The sequence below is a fragment of the Bidens hawaiensis genome, unplaced genomic scaffold (assembly GCF_021521415.1).
Source record: "Bidens hawaiensis isolate Kalapana, Puna unplaced genomic scaffold, B.hawaiensis_p1.1 tig00005061_1, whole genome shotgun sequence".
In the NCBI taxonomy this organism is placed as follows: domain Eukaryota; kingdom Viridiplantae; phylum Streptophyta; class Magnoliopsida; order Asterales; family Asteraceae; genus Bidens; species Bidens hawaiensis.
Genome location: NW_027491322.1, coordinates 1053342 through 1075767, shown reverse-complemented (window position 1 = coordinate 1075767; position 22426 = coordinate 1053342). Strand labels below are relative to the sequence as shown.

General features: G+C 35.2%; 2 protein-coding genes and 1 pseudogene across 3 annotated transcripts; 1 reads left to right on the top strand and 2 right to left on the bottom strand.

Annotated features, from left to right (window-relative positions):
• Positions 1–244: 244 nt before the first annotated feature.
• On the bottom strand, positions 245–4009 carry LOC143628756 (plant cysteine oxidase 2-like). Its single transcript, XM_077098251.1, has 5 exons — positions 3790–4009; positions 1445–1563; positions 1185–1347; positions 477–713; positions 245–372 (listed from the first exon to the last, which is right to left on the bottom strand). Exons 1-5 carry the CDS (start codon positions 3953–3955, stop codon positions 245–247), a joined length of 813 nt encoding a protein of 270 aa, XP_076954366.1. The 5' UTR covers positions 3956–4009.
• Positions 4010–7562: 3553 nt separating this feature from the next.
• On the top strand, positions 7563–12362 carry LOC143628812 (mitochondrial outer membrane protein porin of 34 kDa-like). The gene is made up of 6 exons (XM_077098296.1): positions 7563–7647; positions 9691–9758; positions 11097–11207; positions 11296–11382; positions 11504–11712; positions 11845–12362. The coding sequence occupies exons 1-6, from the start codon at positions 7599–7601 to the stop codon at positions 12149–12151; spliced, it is 831 nt and encodes a 276-aa protein (XP_076954411.1). The 5' UTR covers positions 7563–7598; the 3' UTR covers positions 12152–12362.
• A 3665-nt stretch (positions 12363–16027) lies between these two features.
• Positions 16028–20918, bottom strand: LOC143628688 (serine/threonine-protein kinase D6PKL2 pseudogene; annotated as a pseudogene). Its single transcript, XR_013152802.1, has 3 exons — positions 20880–20918; positions 17627–17991; positions 16028–16933 (listed from the first exon to the last, which is right to left on the bottom strand). The product of XR_013152802.1 is annotated as a serine/threonine-protein kinase D6PKL2 pseudogene (transcript).
• Positions 20919–22426: the final 1508 nt, after the last annotated feature.

Below are 22426 nucleotides of genomic sequence, written 5' to 3'. Positions count from 1 at the left end.
CCATTTATGATAGATACCTTTTGCAGCGCCAGAACGATCAAATTAATTATCTTAATAATTTGGCCGTTCTAGCTGCGGAAAAAAATGCATCCTTTTAGACGATTATGCTCAAATTATGTACAAGATCTTCGATAACCAAAGAACATATGCATGACCATCTCTACCCGACAAATCTGAAAAAATAAAAAGAAAAAAAAGACAAGTTCTTTTGCTGGCATTCTAACGCGCGATCTCATTATTCTCATCACTTCTCAACAATTCTTGCCCCGTAGTATGGTGCTCCAACCACCATTAAGCCCGCGGGCTTGTCTATCTCCTCAAGCCATGCATAGTCTTCGCTCTTCTCATCATCCGGCAACTTTTTATCATCAACTGTTATTTATGGAAATAAAGTTTTGATTTTTATGAGTTATTTATGGAAATAAACAAATGGGAATTGGTTAATTGATGAGAGTTATGAGTGATAATTAATAAACCTGAAAAACACGTGAAGGGAAGAGTGCGATAGTATTGGCAGTGGCGGCCTTCGGGGTCACAGTAAGGTGGGCCCAAGACATCGAGAACCGCACATGAAGTAATGGCGGTAAAGCAATGCATATTACCGCCATCAGTCGGGTAAAGAATTGATGTGTCGCATGGAGCGGTGAACGCAGAGTTGACTTTGAGTTTTGCCAGGCGCACGCTAACAGGCCCGCTTACGGGTCCCACTTCACCTGATAAAACACAAATGCGTAAGTTTTGTTACATGAATATAAAGTCAACCGACTTGTTTGTAATGGTACAAAAGTACATGTATTGACCTGAACCCGAAGCAGCCCGTTTCTACTTATTAATCATTATCATGATATTTTTATGTGAATATTATGGAAAAATAATATATCTATAGTTAAGAGCTTACCCTTTGCAAAAGGAACACTAACGGGCCCACTAACGGATCCCATTTCACCTGATGAAACACCGATGCATTACATTCAATGAAACCAAAGTCAACGACCCGTTTTGACCAGTAAAAAAATTGTATTTTGCCATGAACCCGTTACTAAAGTCAACCCGACCAGTTTGACCATTAAAAAAATATGTATTTTGACCCGTTTAGCTCATTATAAGTTCATTTTATAAATTGTAATTATGACATTCTTGTGTGAATAATATGGAAAACAATATATCTATAGTTAAGAACATACCCTTCGATGAGCCAGCTTCGGGGGTAGAAATTGAGGCGCCATCATCCACCCAATCATATGCTTTGATATGCATGGTTCCAAACAAAAGCTTACTGAAAACCGTCATCTGCGGGTGGTTATGAAGCGGGAGGATACCCGATGGAGGCAGTAAAAAGATTCCGATCTGAAAAGATGAATAATCGTCTATAAATTAAACTCACAATTTCCGTCTTTGTTCTTAACTAAGACTAGATATGGAAATTTAACAATAAAAAGCGTACCGAAAATTTGTCGCACTCGGTAAGGTGGAGGTAAGTGATTCTAGGAAATCTTGAGGTTTCTTTAATCTTGAAGTAGGGCATATTACCCCATACACCGACATCACATGCAGTAATTCCGTCTGAAAAAAAAATCGACCATTAGATTATATAAATCCAAAATGTTTTAGAATACCATATTTATCTTAACCTCATAATCACATTATGCTAGTTTTCAAGAGATTTGATCGGTCAACGAACGGTGTAAGTCAAATGAGTCAACCCAAATATAAGCATGTCATTGTTTAAATATTTATGGTCAATCTTAAACCTAAGTTGCCAAACACAGAAGTTCAACAATATATGCTTATAGAAACAGTTTATACAGAATTAAGATTTATGAATATTTTGTACGGTTAGTTGGCCGGGCTGACAGTGACCCAAAACAAAAAGGCAATGCTAGACATCTAAATCATTCACCGACAACACACGTAAACAAGAAAGTAAGGCACGGAAACTCATTCAGTTTGATAAGTCATGGTGACGAGTGATTCGGTCAAATAATTTAATTCGAATTAAATTCTAGCAAAATTCGATAAATAACATTACAAGTAGCAGACTATTAAATAAAGACTGAACAAAGCAGCAAAGGTTTCTATATTTTAATAATTTTCACATACTCCTTCCCTAAGTGGAATAAACCTAATGCCTTTACAAGTTGATATTTTATATTCAAAATCAACCCACTTGACATCAAGTCAAAATTAAACAATGCAAACTACAAGGAATCAAAATACCAAATTGAACAGAATGATTAAAAAGACCGATTAGAACCCGAACCTCGCAAATCAAGAAAACCCTACAAATCAAAATGCAGTCTTTATCATAGATTTAAGCTCATATACATTGAAATTGATCAAAATCATTAAAAAGATACCCAAATTAAACCCGACCCACATATCAAAATGCAATTTTTTTTACCATTATCACAAATTCAAGCTCGAGAACATTCAAATTGATCAATAGATATTAAAAAGACAGCCAATTTAAACCCAAACCTCACAAATCAAACCAACCCACAAATCAAAATTCAATTTTTATTATAAATTCAAGCTCAAGAGCATTCAAGTTCTACAAAATCATTAAAAAGACATCTAAATTAAACCCAACCAACAAAAATAAAGCCAACCCACAAATCAAAATGCATTCTTGATCAAACATTCAAATTGATCAAACTCATTAAAAGATGGTAAAATTAAACCAAACCACAAATCAAAATGCAATTTTTATCATAATTTCAAGCTCAAAGACATTCAATTTCAACAAAATCATTAAAAAGACGTCTAAATCAAACCTAACCCTTATAATTCAAAACATCCCACAAACCAAAATGGTTTCTTGATCAAAGATTCAAACTCAAGAACATCGAATTTAATCAAACTCATTAAAAAATCATCCGAATCAAACCAACCCACGAATCAAAATGCAATCTTTATCATAAATCGAACCTCAAAAACATCAAATTCCACCAACAAAATCCTACCACATCATCAATCACAGATCAACCCACCTTTCAAAAAAATCTAAAAACATAAAAAGAAATTGAAACTTTAACCAAAAAAACTTACTTAAAATAGTTTTTAACCTATCCACACCTTCCACAAAACAACCCACAAATCAAAATCCAGTTTTTATCATAAATTCACACTCAAGAACATCCAAAATGATCAAACTCATTAAAAAAACATCCGAATCAAACCAACCCACAAATCAAAATATAATCTTGATCATAAATCCACCCTCAAAAACATCAAATTCCATCAATCAAAGATCAACCCACCTTCCAAAACAATCTAAAAACATTAACAAAATTAAAACTTTACCAAAAAAAACTTACTTAAAATAGTTTTCAACCTATCAAGACCCTTCACAAATCAAAATGCAATTTTTATCATAAATTCAAACTCAAGAACATCCAAATTGATCAACTCATTAAAAAAACATCCGAATCAAACCAACCCACAAATCAAAATGCAATCTTGATCATAAATCCATCAATCATAGATCAACCCACCTTCCAAAACAATCTAAAAACATAAAAAAAAATTAAAACTTTACCAAAAAAAACTTACTTAAAATATTTTTTAACGTATCAACACCCTCCACAAAACAACTCACAAATCAAAATCCAATTTTTATAATAAATTCACACTAAAAGAACATTCAAATTGATCAAATCAAACCAACCCACAAATCAAAATGCAATCTTGATCATAAACCCACCCTCAAAAACATCAAATTCCATCAATCAAAGATCAACCCACCTTCCAAAACAATCCAAAACCATAAAAAAAAAAAAAAAAACTTACTTAAAATAGTTTTCAACTTATCCACACCCTCCACAGATGGCACAATCCCAGGTCCACAATTAGCAAACACCTCTCTGCATGTCTCATACAGCTTCTGAACTGCATTAACTTTGTTCTGTCTCATTCTCCTCTTCTTCCTTTCACCACTCATCTTCTCCATGCCCATTTGATTATCAAACTAACCACAAAATGAATAAAAATGAACAAAGATTATAATCTGGGAATATAAAGGACAAAAACAGAATCAATGGGCACTTTGTTGCATCTTTTTTGTTCTAAGATCAGGTGACAGTGAGGCTATTTCTATTAATATTATTAATATCAATATTAATGGGATAAAGATGATGTTTTGGTCTAAAAGATTTGGAGATGAATACCAGGGGCCATGGTTGGGGTTTCCAGTGGGCCGTTACAACACCGGATTCGGTATTTATTGCAACCTTGACATAATTAAATATTCATTTATTAGTGTTATTATTATTATTATTGTTATCATTTGAACTAACAGAAATCGTTCAAATGTTCAACTGGCTAAATTCATCACATCAAAATGCACCCGTCTTTTGATCCGGAAAAACCCTCATCTAATGGCAATGCCCAGGGGCAACGCTTCCTTAGGGGCAGGGCGGGCCCGACCCCACTGTTTTTTTTTTGTTTGGTAATGTAAACCAACCCTTTTTGGCGTCGAAAATTTGTATACGTAGTTCAAATTCACTTGTTTTTTGCCCGAAAATTTGAGTCCCCCCCAAACCAACGAACTCGTCCAAGCTTCATCACTGGGAACGCTGTGAACAGTGGCCCGAATGCACGACTATGTAGTGAGATAAAACACGTTCAATCAAGCATCCAGCTGGTGAATGCCACCTACTCGTCTAGTCTCCCATCATCACCTGGTACCCGCCAAAATTAAATGGTTGGGGTAGGAAATAAACCTGAGTTACATGAAACACCAAGTCCTTTTCTTACCACTTTACCACAAGCTCATTATCATTTATTTATTTGTTTGTTTGTTTATTAATTTATTATTTTAAATTGTGTAAATCATTAATGGGTTGTTAATTTTCTTGATATCTTTAGCTTTAAATGAAGGCATGAAGAAAACGTGACATGTGACAACTGTGTTTTGGTTGTAGGGTTTCTTTGTAACAAACTTAACTTTTTCAATTTTAGATAGGTTGCATTAATTTAAGGGTGAGAATTATATAATTTTATATTTAGGAAAAGGTTAGTATATAAGGGGAGACGGGGTGGTCCGTTATGGACCTCCCATCACTTGTGATGGCTTGTGGAACACCGCCGCCGGTCCTCTAAGCATCGCATGAATGTGACCACCTGTAGCGTAGCTAGAATGCATTATTGTGAAGCTAGAATGCATTATCGCATGGATGATATGAAGTCACATGTCTAGAATGCATTATTGTGGTTATCCGCACATTAGAAGGGACAAGAGCATGCTGGTTATGTGGGACCCTGGAACTAAAAATTATTTTTTTTTTAATTTGAAATCAGCGACCGAACTACTTAGTAAAATAAATAAATTTTTTTAATCTTAATTTTATTCAATATGTTTTAAATTGAAAACAAAAACTAATTTAATTGCTTGATTTTTTTAATTACTTACTAGTTAAGTAATGTTAAAATAAACAAAAACATAAAGAAAAAATGCGAATAAAATTAAGATTAAAAAAATTTACATATAAGAAGAATGAGTGTGGTAATGTTAGGGATAAAATGAACATGTAAGAACTTATGATGTGGCATGTGACTCAAGAAGATAAATTCAAACATAAAAATGAATAACAATATCCTTTCTTTTATTTTTATATATAATTATATATAAGATAACTAGCAAAATGTTGGTGGCATAAGTTTTGCTTTTACATTTATTTTAATATTATGATTTTTTTCATTTGATATTATATATAACATTTGCTTTTTTTATTTGTTATTATTTCTGATTTTTGTATTTGTTATTTTTATTTGAGTTATAAATTTTTATTTACTTTTTAATTTTATTTGATTTACAGTTTGGTTTAGTTTATGTACCTTCACGAATCTAGCTGGTAGTTACCATATTTATGTCAACTCGCAACCATAACAAATGGGTTATACCAACTGCGTACACGTCGTTTTAAACATGGTTTTTTTTTCTTTTTATTGTGTTATAAACTATTTGAGTGCCAATACTATTTCGGGCGTTTACTAATTTATATTTGGGTTTAGGGTAGTTACCGTAACAAATCTAATTGATAAAGGTTGGATTTGCATCACAATGTCACCGCAACGTAGCGTATATAACCTATATTTTTTCATAAATTTGGTTAGATTTTGTTGAGCTTAGTATTTGTTGATTAACTTCGAATATAGATACCCACAAACAAGAGAAAGATTATGATATCATAAAACTAATATTTGTGATCATCTGGGTTGTTGTAAGGTTACTGTCGTCTAGCATCGATAATTGTGGATTTGTTGATCATTATAGTAAAAAGCTTCTCGCAACCAAAAATGATCTTACAAAACTATAAGACGAAATGAAGTTGCGAGAAGAGACGGGTACAGCTGTTAATAGCTTATATAAAAAAATTATAAGCGTTAAAATATGAAATATAAAATACATTCAAAATTTTACATATATGAAAAAAAAAGAAATTAACCAAATTCATCACGCAATGCAGCAAGAATTCAGTTTCGGTTGATATCAGCTTGATTTGGTTTTTTACGGAGCATCGGATCAAACTTTTTATTTAACACATGATGTGAAAGTTGTATAGTATTTTGTGTAACCCATGATGTGAAACCTATTTGATGTAATGTAGCATGTGACCTGGAACAGATTTGTCACTCTACCTAAACAATTTTGACGAGGCATTCTCTAGAATTAATAAAGTAGTTCTATTATAATTTAGTATGCTGAATTAAATAAAAAAACATTATTATATATGTGCTTAAAGATATAATACAATAATACATTATAGTGTTTCTTTTGTTTTTGGTTTAAATATATATATTTTATAATCCGTGTCGCGTGCTTGTAAATACGTTGCATATGTATATAACAACGTAATGCTATGTATATAAGTATATAACTTGTATATAATTACGCATAAATATAACAAAACGTAGTTACATAGCTAGAAGATAATTAAAGTTGCGGAAAGAGAAAATTTGGTGATGACGTTAAATAAAAATAACTAAATAATATGTATTATTTTATACATAAAATTATAATAGAAAAAAAAATATAAGCTAATTATTAACATACAAAAAATAATTGATAAACAATAAACGAGTCGAACCCGAGCCAAGCTTGAGCTTGAAAATCTGCTCACGAGCCGAGCTCGAGCTTTAAAAATAGCGCTCGAATCGAGTCGAACTTGAGCTTTAGCTTCGTGTTAAGTTAAACGAGCCAAGCTTGAGCTCTTTATAAGTTAAACAAGCCGAGCACGATTCAAGTCGAGTCTGGGCTCGGCTTGTTTGTACCCTTAAATTAATGGAGAACCCATTTCCAAAACCCTCTCAGATCTACGGCCACAAAACCACACAAATGACCGCTTTACCTAATCCAACGGTCCATATACACCAAATCACACGTCAGCAGCAACTTTTCACACTTCACCAATCGGTCCTTCAAAACCACTAATCGCACACATAAACAATCGTACATCACGCAGTACCACTTGTACTCCAAATACAATTCAGCCATTTAGGGTTTGGTAAAACGGTTACCTCTCACATTCACCTATTTCATATAGCTGTGACCGTACTCTTTGTTTCTCGGTACGGATCTGCAATTTGAGCTTGAAATCATGGTGAAAGGTCCAGGACTGTACTCCGATATCGGCAAAAAAGCCAGAGGTTCGTTGTTTCTCCATGCGTAGATGCGATTTTGTAGAATTACAGTTCGATTTAGGTTTTATTTGTGCGTATGAGTATGTATTTACGGTTTTATAGTTTGATATATGTGCGTGTTAGGTGTATGATTGTATTCGTGTTGATTTTGAGTCTGTTTTATAGAATTATAGTTATATTTAGGTTTTATTTGTATATGAGTGTGTATTTACGGTTTTATACTTCGATATGTGTGCGTGTTAGGTAGATGATTGTTTTCGTGTGGATTTTGAATAATTATAGTTCGATGTATATGTTTTTGTGTGTATGGGTATTATTTTACGAGTGTTTAGTTTGTTGTATGTGCGTGTATAAGTATATGATTGTATTTGTGTTGATTTTGAGTCTGCTTTATAGAATTATAGTTAGATTTAGGTTTTATTTGTATATGAATGTGTATTTACGGTTTTATAGTTCGATATGTGTGCGTGCTAGGTATATGATTGTTTTTGTGTTGATTTAGGTGTTTTTGTGTATATAAGTATGTATCTACGAGTGTTTAGTTTGATATATGTGCGTGTATAAGTATATGATTGTATTCGTGTTGATTGAGTCTGTTTTATAGAATTGTAGTTTGATTTAGGTCTTAGTTGTATATGAATGTGTATTTACGGTTTTATAGTTTGATATATGTGCGTGTTAGGTATATGATTGTTTTCGTGTTGATTTTGAATAATTATAGTTTGATTTAGGTGTTTTGTGTATATAAGTATGTATTTACGAGCGTTTAGTTTGATGTATGTGTGTATAAGTATATGATTGTATTCGTGTCGATTTTGAGTCTGTTTTATAGAATTATAGTTAGATTTAGGTTTTATTTGTATATGAATGTGTATTTACGGTTTTATAGTTCGATATGTGTGCGTGCTAGGTATATGATTGTTTTCGTGTTGATTTTGAATAATTATAGTTTGTTTTAGGTGTTTTTGTGTATATAAGTATGTATTTACGAGTGTTTAGTTTGATGTATGTGCTTGTATAAGTATATGATTGTATTCGTGTTGATTTTGAGTCTGTTTTATAGAATTATGTTCGATTTAGGTGTTTTATTTGTGTTTATGAGTATGTATTTATGAGTGTTTAGTTTCATATATGTGTGTGTATAACAGTATAAGTATATGATTGTGTTCATGTTGATTTTGAACCTGTTTGTATGGAATTATAGTTCAATTTAGGTCTTATTTGCATATATGAATGTGTGTTTGTGATTTTATAGTTTGATGCATGTGCGTGCAGCCGTGCATACGCATATGATTGCTTTCGTGCTGATTTTGAATCTGCTTTGTAGAATTGTAGTTCGATTTAGGTATTTTGTTTATGTAAATGTGTATTTGCGGTTGTATAGTTTGATATATGTGCGTGTATATGTGGATGATTGTTTCATGATGAAATTTTGGATCAGAAGAAGTTGATTTCTAATCTGTCTGTATAGTATTATAGTTCCATAAGGTTTTTTTTTGTGTTTATAAGTCTGTATTTGCGGCTGTATAGTTTGATATATGTGCGTGTTAGCCATGATTGTTTTCATGTTGATTTTAAATCTGCTTTATAGAATTACAGTTCAATTTAGGGTTTTTTTTTCTTATGTATAGGATGTATTACGAGTGTTTAGTTCGATATATTTGCGTGTATATGTATATGATTGTATTCATGTTGATTTTGAATCTGTTGTATAGAATTGTAGTTCGGTTTAGGTTTTTTTGTGTATGTATTTGCGATTGTTTAGTTTGATATATGTGCGTGTATACGTATATGATTGTTTTCGTGTTGAAATTTTGGATCGGAAATTGATTTTGAATCTGTTTTATAAAGTTATATTTCGATTTTGGTATTGTGAATATATGAGTATGTAGTTACGATTGCATAGTTTGAATTAGGTATTTTGTGTATATGAAAATGTGTTTACGATTGTTTAGTTCAATATGTGTGTGTGTATGTATATGATTGTTTTCGTTTAGGAATATTGGATCAGAAGAAGTTGATTTTGAGTCTGTTTGTTGTTTGATGCAGATCTTCTGTACAAGGATTACCAGGCGGACCATAAGTTCACTATCACTACCTATTCAACGACTGGAGTTGTGAGCTACTTTTTCATTTTTATAACATGTTGATCTGTTTAATCGTTTTTGTCTGCTTATTTGCTTAACCTTGTTACAAGAGTGTCAGCAGGTTATCGTGTATGAATGTAGCTGTTGTTTATGTAATTATCAAGTTTTATGTTGTTGATGAACAAACATCCGTTTGTAGGTGATAGTTGATTGTATAATTGTTCATTTTTCTGGAAAGTGGAAGTTGCTAGGCCTGCTGTTCACAATTTCAGAATCATGTTTTATGTTGTTGATGCACAGACATCCGTTCTTCTGTGTTTACAACTCATATCATTGTATAGGCACTAGTCTGTTGTGATATGACATTGTATATTTGAATAGTTAATGAACATCGTTAGTTTTGCAAAATTAGAAGTGTTAAAAGTCATTTCTAATTTTTTAGGGAGTCTAGTTAGGAGAATTTCAATTATGTTGCAGCATTGTTGATGGTGTTTATGCTAAACATTGATTCCACATCAGATGTTGATGTGCCTTTTACATTCTGATGTGTCTGAAGTAGTTAGCTGTAATGAGACTATAATCATATAGTCGTTCCTAATGGCTAGTGAAGCTAAGGATGCTCTGTTAGAATTTGTTCGCACCGCTTGTACTTGTGTGGTTATTTTACACGTTTACTAAGCTATATTTGTTATCAAATAGTATGAGCTTTCTCTATATACGGTAATTGTGAGCTCAATCTATGTCGACATTTGAGAATGTTATGGCCTTTATTTAACATCAGCGTGTGTGCATAGTGAGCTCTTTTCGTAGGGTTCACATGTCTTTCTCTTGTCTTCTATTCATTTGTGTCGACTTCATCTGGTCTTGTTTCCAACTTCTGTATAGCAAATAGTAGTTATTGGACAATCATAATGCTTGCTGATTTGGCGTATATCTTACTAGACGCAAAAGATCCAATACACCCATTTGTAATGTTTTAGCAAGTATAATATTGATCAACACTTTCTCTGAAGGTTCTTGTTAGCTGATTTCAGGATCATATTTGTCGAACGGTTTGGCTTAGTAGGATAGGTAGCATATTGCTGCTCTTATACAACTTTGGTTGTGACTAACCGACTAGTGGGCATAATTCACTTATTTGATGTTTTTTAATGAGGTTTTTATATGTGATAGATTAGATGTGAGTATACTGAGACATTGCATGACTCACAATCTGGTTGTTTACTTTATATGAGACATATTATTTAAGAAAAATTATATGTCTGATAAAGCCTTATTAGATGCAATCCAAGGACTTGCAGTATTCTCTTGTTAGTGGTGTTTGCATTACGACTTACATTCTCAATATCTGACTTTCACATTATGTAGGTAATCACATCATCTGGAGTAAAGAAAGGTGAAGTATTTCTTGCTGATGTCAACACACAATTGAAGAGGAAAAACATCACTACTGATATCAAAGTGGACACCAACTCCAATGTAAGACACTCCTTTATTTTGACTTAACTACATCATCTTTTGTACTATCTGGAACGGATATTAACTGAATCGTCTGCATCATTACTAGCTCTCCACAGCTATCACCATTGATGAACCCATACCCGGGCTTAAAACAATAATCAGCTTTAAAGTCCCTGATCAACGGTCTGGCAAGGTATGCATTATGCAATCTACTTGAGAAACCGCAGATATATTTTTACAACTGACGTCTCATTTTTTTTAATTAAAATGTGTTTGTAATGTTTTCTGATTTGACAGTAATTTTATTTCATTAGGTTGAACTTCAATACTTGCATGACTATGCTGGAATCTGTGCGAGTGTTGGGGTGACCGCGAACCCGATTGTGAACTTTTCTGGTGTTTTGGGAACAAACATCGCTTCCATTGGAGCTGATGTGTCTTTCGACACCAAAACTGGAGACTTCACTAAATACAATGCTGGCCTTAGCTTCTCAAATGCTGATCTTATTGCTTCTTTAACCCTGTAAGTTGCCGACGCGTTTCGATTAAAGTTTCTTTTTGAATGTAGTATAACTAAATCAGCGGAACACATGATATGTGTAATGCGTAAATGTTTCGAAAGCGTGACATTTGAAGTATTATGTTGGTTATACAGGAATGACAAGGGCAACACACTCAACGCTTCCTACTACCATATCGTTAAGCCTTTGACCAACACATTAGTAGGTGCAGAGGTGATCCACAGCTTCTCAAACAATGCAAACACCATTTTGGCTGGCACCCAGTACTCATTGGACGCGTTGACCACAGTCAAAGCCCGGGTCAACAACCTGGGAACAGCGAGTGCAGTGATCCAGCACGAGTGGCGCCCGAAGTCCTTTTTCACACTTTCAGGAGAAGTTGATACTAAAGCGGTTGAAAAGGGTGCAAAGTTTGGTCTTGCTCTGGCTCTAAAGCCCTGAAGTGCTGACACGTGTTGGGAAACAGTCGATGCAGGTTTTTTTTCTGTTCCGTATTATGAAGTTTTGGTAGAAATAATTCCCAAATGTTGTTTTGAGGACTAATACTTTCTTCTCTACTTGATCCATTCATTGTTGAGGCATAATGGATAGTAGATACATTTTGAGGTTCGTCTTTCGAGTTTCTTCTAATCAACTGTTGATTGTTGAACAATTTCTTTTATAGTTCATTAACAATCCAATCTTCTTTTTAATCAACTGCGTTTAATAAACAACCATGTGGTGGGATTTTGTGATCATGAACGTTAGATTTAGGGATGAAAATGGGAGTATGGGACTAATATCTAGTTCCAAAGGTGCCCAAAACGGGGTATTTTCAGGAACCGGTTTTGGGTATGGTTAACAAAAGTCCAAACCGGGTTTGGGTAGGAACCGCTTCTGGGTATAGTCGGGTATTTGACCGGGTTTTTTCGGGTAGGGATGGGTTTTGACCGGGTGCAGTTCCGGAGAGAAACCCAAAGCCCGGTCCGTACCTGCGGGTAGGGTTGGGTCGGGTCTGGTTCCGGTTAGGAACCATCGGGTCGGGCCTGGAACCGGTTTTTTTTGTGCACCTCTATCTAGTTCTATATCCATTTTCTAATGGTTTTTAAAATATTTTATTGTGGGTAAACAAGTTTAGGTTATCGGTCGAGCATAATGGTATAGTACATCCATCCTAATCATGAAGTTTTCGAACTTATCAAATACCTGGATTCCTGTTTAAAATATTTCGGATGACCTAACTCTAGTTACCGTCAATGGTTTAGACATTAGGACAATTATGGGTGTAAGCAAGTAGTCATTTGCGAGTTACTCGACTTGTTAAGATCTTGAATTGCCTGAGCTTAAGACGAAGCTTATTTTGGTGATCTCGGCAAAACAAATTGTTTTTGTTATGATATAATATTTAATTATTTAATTGTATCACATATTATCTTATATAACATTAACTAATATTTAAATACAACTAATATTGCGTATATAATATGTATAAAAAATAATTTATGCGAACAAGTATATAAAAAATGTAATACTTAAAAAGTATAAAGAAATAATTATTAAACAAAAAATAAAGTGGTCAGCTCGATTAACGAATTTAATTCAAGCTTTTAATAGAAAAAGCTTCGTCTGGTTCGTTTATAGATTCTTTAAAAATGGAACAAAGGCAAAATGATAGTTGTTGGGAAGCACTATCGCACGGGTGACACACAACGAAAAAAGTAATTAAATATGGGGGTAGAATATGGCAAAACTATAAATCGAAGGGTGATTTGTGAACGTTTACTAAACATTAAGGGTTAAAGGTATAGGTTTACTTTTTGGTCAAGTTAAAGCTTTCTTTTAGGGGGGGCAAGTTGTTAATAATTGGTCCCATGATTACATGTTAAGAGGTCACACACCAACCGGAAAATTGTTTTATTAAATTCAATAAATGACATTAGTTCATTAGTTGTTCCAGAAAAGGCTGTTCAATATTATACTATACATTTTATAAATATATCAATTACAATTATTGTCAATGAGCTGGTGGTAGAGTGGTAAGTTGGGGTTTGTTTGGTATGAGATAATGGAATGCATGATGGAATGGATGACTGAATGTAGTGGGCAGTGGAATGGAATGATAGGCGAGTAGGCGACTTTCACTAGTTGGATTCTTGAACTGAGCGGGTTTTATCTCACCTTACTTTGTGTCTTCAGGCGAGTGATTATGGGCGTTGACCTTAGGTGAGAGTTTTTCCCGGATCGAAAGACGGGTGTATCCCGATGTTGTGAATTTAGCCAGTAACCTATTTAGAGGATTTGTTGGCCGTTAATTATTCTAGTATAAAAGTTACACATAAATAATAATTACATTAGTGTTAAATGTTAACATAATTATTCTAGTTATTTGTACGTTTTTCACGATAAAATAACACTACTTGCAATTGAAGTAAATGGTAATCGTAAATATAAATTTACTAAATTATACCTAAGTTTCATAATCTTTCAATCTAAGTCCACATGTAAGACATAATTACCAAGTAATAACCAAAATTCGTGTATATGACCCAACCCAATTCGACCCAACTGGAAATTTTTGAAAAATTTATATAACGAAAGTCAATTGAGTACCAACCCTAAAAATTTTTGAAAAACCTGTGAAAATTTCATGGGTCCATCACTACCGTTGCTATAGGGTGAAACTTTCTCTTGTTTTAGTGATCATGTTTTTAAGTTGAAAATGCAAGGTTACTATAGGTGCAAAATATGGTTGAACTTGGTTGTGGTAAAAAACGGGTTTAGGTTTATAAGAAATTCGCTTAGATAAAAATGGATGAACCTGCTATATTTGTTTTTACAACTACTGGTGATAACGAACAATATGGTTGCATTACATTTAAATCCACTCTTTATACCTCCTCTTTTTCGTACCTAAAACAAACTTTTACTTGTATGAATTTGAACCCACTACTTTTAAGAAGCAAACACATAACACTAGTCCACATGCTCATAAGCCTTTATACATTTTAACCATCTAAAGAAATGAAATTTCTTTTAAAAATACTATTAAGTTGGAATAGTAAATCATGGCAAACAAAGTAGGTTCAAGAAACTACCATTAGATAATTAAATGCTTGTTTTAAATTAAAATAAATGCTTGTGAGAGAAATCTCTATATTTTTTTTGAGGGTTATAATAAGTGAAGCATATAGAAAATTTTAAAGAGATGAATAAATTTGAAGAAACATTATTCGCCCTCTATTTACTTTTTAATATATTTGAAAGTGATTGTGAGTAAAGGAGAGAGAAAAAATAATGATAAAAGGATTATATAATATATAATTAAAAATGAGAAAGAAAATATAATGTTTTTTAGTATAATTATAGATATATATAGAGAAGCTACTATGAATGCTCTAATTACATTAAAAATCATTATCTTTTATCTCTTCTTTTTAATTAAATAATATTTTTATATGTTTATTTTCACATTTTCTCTCTCTCCCATTCACAATTCACGTCTGCTTTCAATAAATATTAAAAAATTATGAAGTATAAATAGTGTTTTTTCAAATTTACTCATAAACATATTCTTTTTCCTCTATTCATAACGACTTACAACCACAATCTAAGAAATAGAGAAACACTTCAAAGAAAATAATACATGAAGTTGAACTGCAACAACCCAAATAATGCTTTCATTTATAGAAAACCTAAGATAATGCTACATTTATTTTTTGAAAAAATAAAAAAAATGAGAGACTATTCAACTACAAAAAGAACTCAAATACAAGCATCAATAGTGCAATTAAAAGTTAAAATATTCAGAAAGACAAGCCTAGCCCCTAGGAAAAAAAAAGCATACAAAGTGCACTACAGTAAAGTCTTAAATCATCAATCCTACAAAACAGAATTCATCATGAAATTGACATCACTCAAATGTTGGTATACAATTCTAATATGATGTGTCAAATCCAAAGTTACTTTCTACATATTCTCATAAAAAAAAAAGAGAAAAAAAAAGGAAAATGGTCCATCAAGATTCTAGCTGAGAAAGCATATGAAAAAGAGTGTTTTTGAGACAGGGATAAAGAAAAAGCTAACTGTTATGTTTTGCTTGTTGACAATTTTCTATAGAGCAAAATAATATCCAAGTGGGCCTAAAATGTTTTCTTTTAAAATAATTTATAACCTCAAACAGACAAAAAGCACAAAAAAGAACTCATAAAGTGCAATAATAACAAAACAAAACAAACCAAAATTTTCATTGAGAAAGTGAACACAAGCAAAGGATGCAATAATAATAATAATAATAATAATAATAATAATAATAATAATAATAATAACTAAAGGCTAATGCACAAGTTTTATAAATCAACACAAAACTAAAAGAATTCAAAATCTAAGTAAGGCCCTGATGATCTATCAGAATCAGAAGCCTTCTTGTCGCTTCGATTCGTCGTTGCCTTTCCCGTTTGACTAAAGAACGAAAGGTCAACCGGTTTTGGAACCTCAGGAGGCTGAATCCCACGAATTAGAGCCCAGTTTATGCTTTCGAAAAATGGGTGTTGTTTAATCTCAGTTGCACCTCGTTTATACCCTAATCTTTTTTGTGGGTCCTTAACGAGAAGACCACGAATCAAATCCTTTGCAGCCGAACTAATGTTTGACCCCTCAGGAAACTTTAACGTTTGACCGACAACATTAAACAACGTCTCTCGGTTTCCATTCCCTTTAAACGGTGTTTTCCCATGCAGCAACTCGTATAAAAATATACCAAACGTCCACCAATCAACCGCACTCCCGTGACCATCACCACGAATGATCTCAGGTGCTAAATACTCGTGGGTCCCAACAAACGACATGGATCTAGCAGCAGTTGGTTCAACAATAAGCACAGGGCGCGAGTCTAAATTAACACTATTCTTATTCTTTTCGGCTTTGGAACTCGATGTTTTGGAAGAGTTAAAAAGCCGCGGTTTGAAGCAAGATGGTTGAAAGCAAGTGGGCTCCACACAAGAGGGTAGTTTACAAGAGGGTTCAATGCAAGATTGCTGGATGCAGTGTGACGTGGCAGTGCAAGATGGCTCGGTTGTGGACTTGACTAATCGCGGGTTGACACAACATCTTAATGACAGATCGAAATCGGATAGCATAATGTGACCGTCTTCTCTAACCAAAACGTTTTCAGGCTTTAGATCGCGGTATACTACTCCCATCATGTGAAGGTACTCTAGAGCTAAAAGCACTTCAGAAGCATAGAATCTGCAAAGTTAAATAATAGCACAGTTATGGATCAGCTATATAATCAAAAGATCATGTGACTGAAAATGTAATTTCATGTGGATTATAGCTAACAATGCTAAACAGGCCATGTCCACGGATTGACGGTCAACCCAGACACGAACCGAAAATCATGTCAGACAGATGAACTTGAAAACGACACGAATATTTGCGGGTTGACATGAAAATGACCACTTTAACCTGATTTTTTTTGTGCAGATTAATACCTTAAACTTACATTTTTAAAACAAAAAATAAATCTTATATAAATAATTACATTTTCAATATAAGTCCATGTCAATTTCGCTTTTAAGTTTTGGCATAAAATACTTAACCAATTTAAATTATAAACACAGTCAAAAAGTAAAATTAAAACATAAACGAATTAATCGGTAACCCGTGAAACCGCCGAGCAAATACGAATTTGGCCCGAACCCCCGTTTATATTGAACCCAAACCCGCAAATTTCGTGTCATAACAAAAATTGACAACTCTAAGCACAGCTACAAATTAGATTAAAAATTCTGAATTATTTAACACGTAATTGCATAGGTATTTAAAAAGCATACTTCAATTTGGTTCAATTAACCCTAAAGCAACAAAAACAAAACATAATGATATCTCATGTAACAAAATGTTTCAAAACATGTAACCAATAAGTTAAAAGTGTTAAACCTTGCAGCCTGCTCGGAAAAATGCTGCCGCTGCCGCAGAATATGAAGATCACCACCACTGCAATACTCGATAAGCAAACACGAAAGCTTCTCGGTATCAAAATGTGTCGGAAGAAACGGATGATCCAACATACTGAGAATCTCTCTTTCGGTTTGAGCCCGAACTAATTTCTTCCTCCCCACCAGCATCCCTTTGTCCATTGCGAATAAACAACCTAATGATCCTCTTAACTCAGCTAAATACACACTCCCAATATCCCCAAACCCTAGCTTTTTTAATAACCTAAAATTGCTTAAACTCAATTCACCATTCTTAGCCGTAACCGATTGAATGGCGTCCCATCGAATATGAAGGTGAATGGCATTCTTTTGAATTATTAATATTGGAAATGCAGAAGTTGATACCGGCTTCACATCGGCGTGTTGTGTTGTGAGTGACTAGTGAAAATGGAATACTTGACTGAGGTCAGATCTGGTGGAGGAGTTATAATAATAATAATAATAATAATAAGAGTGTTTGCTGGGCATAATAGTGGAAGTGGAACGAGTGTGTGTGTGTATGATGAAATGAGATGAGAGAATGAAGAATTTGTAGGTTTTTGTGGCATAGTTAATAGTAAATACTTTGCACTGAGATGTGGAATTAAGTGAGTTTGGTTGGGGTTTGGGTCTAGGTGGTATAGTTAAATACTTGATGTATTATATATATATAGAGAGAGAGGCAAAGTATAAAATAAAAACTCATTTTATTTTTGAAAACTCTAAAAACTCATTCTCAATCACATGTTTTTAATTAATGTTTAAATCTTGTGGTTCACAATTAAAGTAAATAAAAAATGTAAATATAAATATAATTTTTTCTCTCTTCTGAAAATATATATAAAAATTAGTAAAAAAATATTAAAAAATAGTAAAACATTTTTTTTTATGTTTCGATGTTTTGTATTAAATGTTACAATATATATTACATGTAACAAAAAAAAAACGATGTTACATAGGATTTTCGCAGGTTTTCACAACTCAAGTGGGTTTTTATTTTAACCTTACACTATATATATTTTATATATATATGATATGGGTAATGGGTTTGAATTCCACCCAAAGGGAAGGGAATATGCCAAAAAAAAAAAGAAAAAAAATACATGGTTTAATAGCAAGAATAATTTTTTTTAGTAGAGTGTACATTAAAAAGTGATCTTGTAAATGTAATTTCATGCTTACATGTCCATTTCAGTATTGGTTGGGTGATAAAGGCTCAAATGAAATGGTTTGATTAGAGATTTTCTAAGAATCGACTTAGCAAAGTCACCTACTGAAAAATGAACGATCTGTCGAGCTCATGATCGATTTCTGAGAATGGATTAGATCGCGCTAATGTCAATCCGTTTTCTTCCATTTAGTCATATACCAGAAATGTCAGCTAATGTCAATCGCGCTAATGTCAGCTATTTCATATACCGGAAAAATGAACGATCTGTCGGGCTCATGATTGATTTATGAGAATGGATTAGATCGCGCTAATGTCAATCCGTTTTCTTCCATTTAGTCATATAAAAAAGCATGGATTTAAGAATTCATTAATCCAAATCAAGGAACTATTCGTACATCGGTGAATCGAAATAAAGAATCTCAATATTTCATATTTTGTCATCATCTAATTGTTCTTGAATAGGCCCATTATTGTCTTTGGGAGTGAAAACCAAGGTTCAAAACTTATAGTAGTTTAGGATTGGAAGTAGGGATAGATTGGTATGTGAAGTCGTCAAAAAAAAGTAGTTGTGAATTGACATGTCTAGAATAAAAAGTCGGGTGATATTATTGGTACACCATGTCTAACAATATATACCAGGTCATTTGTTAGTTCATAAGGTTCGTATCACTTAATATTGGTTTGTATAGCCTTGTTATCAGCTAAAACAATGTTAGAGAAGATACGGATAACTTGAATAGGAAGATCGTGAAAGTATTGAAGGGAGAAGATATGAATACATGAATAGGAAGATCACAAAAAGATTGAAGGGATGCAGATTAGTGTTTGTCATCCTTGGGTGTGTTTTTTTTTCAAGCTCGCCTTAGTTATTTGAAGAAACACTAAGTGAACCCACGGGCAGATTATAGATAATCTGGGGGTTAAGTAATGTTTCCCACGAGGATGAGGTCCAGCAGAGAAGGTTGTTCTTCAGGGGACCTGCAAAACAGACACCGTAAGCTCGTCACTGAGAAGGGGGGGTTCCTCCTTGTGACCACCCTCCGGCGTGAGAATCAGACTAGATTGCTCTGAATATAAGTGTATATTAAGAGATTGCTAGATAAGATTGAGATATCAGATGATGATCCTTACCATTCCAAGGTGTTGGAGTATTTATAGCCGAAGGTAGGTTTCCTAGAAGGTACAGCCGGCTGAATAGTATTCCTGTTCTACCAACAGTGGACTACGCACAGGCCATGCTGGTTGGTGGATAGGCTACGGCCAACAGTAACAAGGTCGGCTGTATACTGTTCCTTTACTGCCGGCTACGCACTGTTCCACCAACTGTAGGCTGCGCACGTCCCATCGTAAGGGTTGGTGAGTAGGCAGCGGCTAATAGTGACAAACAGTACTAGAGGGTGCTCCTCCTCGTATTGTTGTCGGTGAGCTATCACCCTGTGATTGGTTCATGGGCTGCTCTGGTCAAATTGTCTGTTCCGCCCATACCTTAGTAGGTGTAGTACGAAAGACCTTCCAGAAGCATACGGACTGGCTCATTTAGGCGGGAGTATTCCCGCCTTGCTCATTCCTTCATGTGACTACTGAAGTAGCGAATGCCTTGTGCGTGTAGCCTTGCTGTTAGTGCGGGTAGCCTTCCCTGATGGCTTGTATCCGCAGCTGTGGGAACAGGCGGGGTACTTCACCATTGGGAGGCTTTCCCTGCGGGTACAGCTGGCGTACTGCGCGTAAGGTTCTCTGAGCATGGTGGGTCCTGCTGGAGCAGTTGGTCATTGCGCAGACGTCCCTATTCAAGGTGAGTCTTGCGGGTCCAACTGGGCTCTGCTGGGACCTACCTCTTCAAGTCCCCCCAGTCCAATGTTCTTCTCATGAATTATTAATAAATGAGGTGAACTTTTTGACTTAGCAAGGGGTTTTTGAAAAGGGTTTAGTTTTTAGGTTTTCCGTGGTGATTCTTCCCGCGGTTTTCCTGATGTCACGCAGAAATTCCCGACTTTTCTGCTTGATCTTTGGGTGTGAAGCGGGTAGGTTTGTAACCTCCTCGTACGTCAGGAGCGTTCGAGTCCCACTTGTGTGGATTCTCCATGGGGTTTTGGTAGTTTTCAACATACTGATCAATTATGCTAAAACCACCAATCCCATCATGGAGTTTCGAACAATGTAGTTCTCGACGTTCCCGCTATGCGGGGATGTTATTCCCGTTTCCGCAAGCATTGCCCAGAAGATCCTTCTTGGTTTCAATTCCCTGCGGAGCGCTAGGTATGTGAAGGGTTTTGCCTTGACACTGTACCCGCACTCGTCTTACGGTTACTTTACTTCCAAGTTATTCCTGGCGTCAATTCCCTGCGGGTGCTAAGTATGTGAAGGGTTTTGCCTTAACACTGTACCCGCATCCGTCTTACGGTTACTTGGTTGCCAAGGTAAGGGGTATTTTCCCGCTTACTTTTGAATCTTTTTGAATTTTGAATTTTGAAATTCGAAGAGTTGGTGGAAGGATAAGAACAGTCCAAACCTCTGAAACGTCGTGCGACGGTTTCTTCTGACTGTGTCAGGACGTGCAGGAAGTTATGGTGACGTGACAGTACATGGTCATTCCAGTCGCTTTTTCAGGCGCGTGGGCGCGATTTTTCGGGCGCGTGGCCGCGAAATTAATGGTATGCGTCCTATCAACAGCTGTTGCCAGCTTGCTTTTTGCCACGTGTCTTAGTTTCATTGCACCTTCGATTTCTCTCTCTTCCGCATTAAATGCATCGCATTAATTGCGATTAGTATATAAAGGGGGAGAGGGTTCTTTGTAATCCACACTTTCACTCTTCTCTTCATCTTCTAAGCGATTTCCGGCGAATACTCACCTTTCAGGCAAGCATTCTTCCGAAATCGTTTTCTTTCTTTTGCAAGATGTCGTCTCGTGATCTCGATTCTACAGCCGATGACAAGAGTACTGCTGGCGAGTGCCAGTGTGCTCTGCCTGGCGATCTGTATCATTACATCGTCAGGAAGTTCATGCTCGGGTCTCTCGAGCCTGAGTTTCCTGAACCCCACCAGACGGTGTATGATGCCCCCAGAGGCAAGATCGGGGTTTATGCTGCATTCTTTGTTTATGGGAATCTTAGGTTCCCATTGACAAAGTTTGTTTACCGTGTCCTTGAGAGGCACGGTGTGCACTTGACCGAGGTGCACCCGATGGCGATTGCCAAGATTCGGCACTTTGAGTGGGTGTGCCGGATTCTGGGCGTTGAGCCCTATGTTGACCGCCTGATGACCTTCTACACTTGGAGGTGCATCCAGGGGTGGTACACGTTGATAACCCGGATTAAGGGTTTGAAGATTTGCGCAACCGAGCGCAGTCTTCGCTCGTGGAAGAGGGAGTTCTTCTTCATCTCCGCTCGCGCCATCCCCCTTGCCTTGAAATTCAAGAACGGGCAAGCACTTCCCAGCCTTCACGCCTCCAACTACGAGGAGGCGGAATGGTTTTCGAAGATATCCTGGGTCCAATCTCCGGTTTACCGGTTTGCGGAGTCCGGGATGGTGATGTTGGGGATGAGCCGGGTGTGGAAGGAGGCGGATGCGCGAAAGATTCCGATCGTCCTCGAA